The sequence below is a fragment of the Propithecus coquereli genome, unplaced genomic scaffold (genome assembly GCF_000956105.1).
Source record: "Propithecus coquereli isolate 6110/MARCELLA unplaced genomic scaffold, Pcoq_1.0 Scaffold243, whole genome shotgun sequence".
Classification (NCBI taxonomy): Eukaryota; Metazoa; Chordata; class Mammalia; order Primates; family Indriidae; genus Propithecus; species Propithecus coquereli.
Genome location: NW_012147986.1, coordinates 3799786 through 3803731, shown reverse-complemented (window position 1 = coordinate 3803731; position 3946 = coordinate 3799786). Strand labels below are relative to the sequence as shown.

The 3946-nt window shown below is 39.1% G+C and overlaps 1 protein-coding gene across 1 annotated transcript in view; it reads right to left on the bottom strand.

The window, feature by feature from the left end:
• Positions 1-3946, bottom strand: part of GFPT1 (glutamine--fructose-6-phosphate transaminase 1) — a 40454-nt gene that overhangs the window by 29764 nt on the left and 6744 nt on the right. Inside the window, exons 2-3 of the mRNA XM_012646504.1 lie at positions 3613-3720; positions 1514-1621 (exon numbers count right to left, since the gene is read on the bottom strand). Coding sequence (XP_012501958.1) covers positions 1514-1621; positions 3613-3720 — 216 coding nt within the window. The remainder of the gene's footprint in view (positions 1-1513; positions 1622-3612; positions 3721-3946) is intronic.

The window sequence follows — 3946 nt, the reverse complement described above, 5'->3', positions numbered from 1 at the left end:
GCTTGGGCCCAGGAGTTTGAGGTTGCTGTGAGCTAGCCTGAAGCCACGGCGCTCTAGCCCGGGCAACGCAGGGAGACTCTGTCTCAAAAAAAAAAAGAACAGCTGTTAAGTAGTAACTAGTAATGCCCTCCTAATTTCCTAAGTATAAAATTCATTTGGCTAAGAAACCAGACAACAAAAGTTATCAGAACTAGGTCTAAATTAAGAGCAAACTGCTCAGAAGTCTGAATAGCAAAGTCCGTGCACTTTAGCACAGTCTTGGTGGTTTTTATACTGGCTATCCAGAGGTCATTCTAAAGCACAAATCTGATAAGGAAACAATACTTAAACTCCTTAAACAGACTTGCATTGCTTAATAAAGTGTTTTGCAACCCTAGCTACATACATTAATAATTATCCTAAACCCAGTTACAATGATTTATAAAAAGATGCTCAAATTCAAACATATAATCAGAGAACTATTTTCTCACAAGATAAAGTCCTGACACTTTCTCATGGCATACAAGGCCTGCCACCATCTGGTCCCTACCTACCTTTCTACCTCATCTCCCCTCCCTCATCATTACTCCTCAAATCTATCAACACATTCTTTTACAAATAACAACAGCTAACATTTACTGAGAACTTACTTCATGCTAGGTACTAAAGACTTCTCACCACTCTATCCCTGTGACCCAAGCCACCATCATCTCTCACCTGGACTACTTCAACAGAATCCTAGTTGGTCTCTCCATGTCAATCTTCCCTCCCTACACCTGGTTGGTTTTTGCACACCAACCAGTGTGGTCCTTTCGAAACAGAAGTTAGGTCATGTCACTCCCCCATGCAAAATCTTCCAATGGCTTCCCATGCACACATGGAAAAAACCATCATGCTTAAGTTCCTACATGACCCAGCCCAGTCCCAGCCACCTCTCCAGTCTCATCTCCTCCCACTCTCCTCCTCACTTACTGTGCTCTAGCTCCACCTAACTTCAGCTATAAGCAGGCCAAGCCCATATGGGATCTTTGCCTGTGGTATTCTCTCTGCGCAGAATTTTCTCCTTCAGATAATCACATGGCCTCTGCTCAAATATTATCTCTACCATACTTTTTCTTCGTAGTACTGATCCCTATCTAACATTATATATTCATTTGTTGTCTGGTCCTCTAATTAGACAGTAAGCTCCACTGGTGCAAAGAGTTTATCTTGTTCTCTGTTTTGTCCTCAGGACCAAGAATAATGGCTAATATATAATAGGTTCTCAATAAATATTCATTTAAGAAATAAAATAAATATTCATTTCATTATTGAATCTTCACACTACTCTGTGAGATGGGTATTATTGTTCCTATTTTACAGATAGAAAAGTAGGGAGGGACCAGAACATGGTTCCTTTTCTTCCTTCCCTTCAAGTTTAAGAACCATTATCATTTAAATGGGCCCCAAAATATGGGAATAGGGGTGTAATTTAGTGGGTAGGAGAGAAGGAAGAGAAGGGGAAGGGGGACAAAAGTCAAAATAAGTACATTACTGTGAACTTCTTCATCCAGTGCCTTAACTTTTCCTTTCTTCTTAATGAGATGGATTTTGCAGGCATTGGCTTCCCAATCTTTGTCATTGCCTCCATCAAATCCCACACCTAAATCATCAAGAGGTTAAAACAATCAAGATTTAGAAACTGGCTATTGCTAATATTATCAATATGAAGCAAAATTTTTAATTTTAAAAAATTATATGTTCATCTAATTATCAGTTCAACCTATTGTATGTCAAGAACCATGTCAGCTGCTAGAGACAATAATAGAAATAACTCCATTCTTGTCATCAAATTTAATAATTACAATGCAGTGTTATCAAAAGTTATCAAAAAAGTACTGCAGATTGCAACTGGAATACAGTGGAGAAAGGCAGAAGATGGGCACCCATCTCAGAAGGGGGGATAAGGAAGGAAGGTCAGGGAACACATCTCTTAAGATTGTACTTAAGTTGCTGAAGAATTTGAAAAGGTTACCCTGAAGGTACTGGGAAAGCACTGATTCGTTTCAAGCAGAGAAGTGACATGACAAAAATGTTTGGCAAACCCTCTCTGGAAACAGTGTAGAGAATGAATTGGAGAAAGAGAAACAGGAGGAAGAAACCAGCTGTCAGAAGTTACAGCTACTGCAAAGCAAAAATGAAGAGGGCCTGAACTAAACAGTGGTAATGAAGACAGAAATAAGTGATCCTGAGAAGTAGAACTGACTGGACATGAAGTGAGAAAGCGGGAGAAGCCTGGGATACCTCAAAGGACTTACTGGATGACTTGAAAAAAAAGAGACATAGAAAGAACAGAGTAGGGAGTGGGGTTCAATTCTGAATATGCAAAGTTCAAAATATTGTGGCCTAACCAGGAAGAAATTTCCAGGCAGCAACTGGAAATACAAATCTGTAGCCTAGGAAATACATCTGGATTAAAAACACATCTGGATGGTAAGTCACCAATATATAAGTTATTGATGAAGTCAGGGCTGACCCATGAAGGACACAAAGTAAGAAAAGTGGGCTTAGGAAAGAATCTTGAAGAACATTAAAATTTAAGCAATAGGTAGAAGAAAAGGAGCCACCAAAGCAAACAGAAAAGAAAATCAGCATCTTAGGAAGAGAAAAAGAATAAATGTTGTCAGATAAGCTAAGGAGAGAATTTTAAGAACAAAGGAGTTGAGGAACTGCCTTTCCATTGCTAAGGAAAGTCAAGGAAGATAAATGCCCATTCCGTGTGGCAATGTTAAGTATACAGAAAAGAGTACACAGCAGGTCTGACACTGCTATCCTTACAGAAAGGCCTGCATTCAAAGTTGGCTCTTGACTGGTGTCTGGGAACTTGGGTTTGGGCAGGATTCCTACCATCCTAAGAGTGGCTCACAGTGCAAAAAATGTGGCTTATAGTGAACATCTGCTTTTCTTCTGGGAGTCTAGAATTTTGGTACCTGCTAAGCAGAGGGTGTCTACATGACCAGCCGATAAAAATCTTGGGCACTGAGTCACTAGTAAGTATTCCCAGGAGACATTTCACATGTGTTATCACAACGCACTGGAAGAATTAAGCACATCCTGTGCAATGCCACTGGAAAAGAATCTTTGCAAGCTAGGGCCTACTTTTCCTCAGGACCTCACTCCATGCACCTTTTCCCTTTGTTGATTTTGCTTTGCATTCTTTTATGATAATAAATCACAGCCATGAGTACAACCATAAGCTGAGTCCCATGAGTCCTCCTAGGGAATCTCTGAATCTGAGGGTGGTCTTGGGAACCCTCAACAGTTGAAGGAAGGAGCTAGAGTAGAACATAAAGTTGCCAGAAAGTTATTTTTATTTGTTTTGTCATTTATTTTAAGATAGAAGAATGCCCCACTTCATATTCTTAATAAAAGAAAATCTCCACAAGGAACATTACTCCACTTACATGGTAATACCGTTAAAATTACATAAACAAATCCTTTAAAACATGATAAGACAAAAATTATTCAGATTTAGATTTACCCAAAACAACAAAACACACATTACTAAAAAGTCTAGTCTCCTAAAAATAATAATAAAACACTCTATTTAGATTCGAGAACCATGCAAAACCCATATTTTTTAAAAGGAAATACCAGCAGAATCATATCCTCTGTACTCCAGTCTCTGAAGGCCTTTGATTAGGGTCTCCAAGATTTCTCGTCTCGTTCGAGGAACATGGTAGTTTAAGTAAGCAAATATACCTGCAAATAAATAAATATTTAGTGGAAAATTCTGATCAAAGAATAAAAAATTTTTAATAATTATGTATAGTGTGTGCAAAAATGTGAAGCTAGATTCCATCTTTAAAAAACAAAGAAATCGGCCTGGAGCAGTGGCTCATGCCTGTAATCCTAGCACTCTGGGAGGCCGAGGCGGGCAGATTGTTTGAGCTCAGGAGTTCGAAACCAGCCTGAGCAAGAGCGAGAC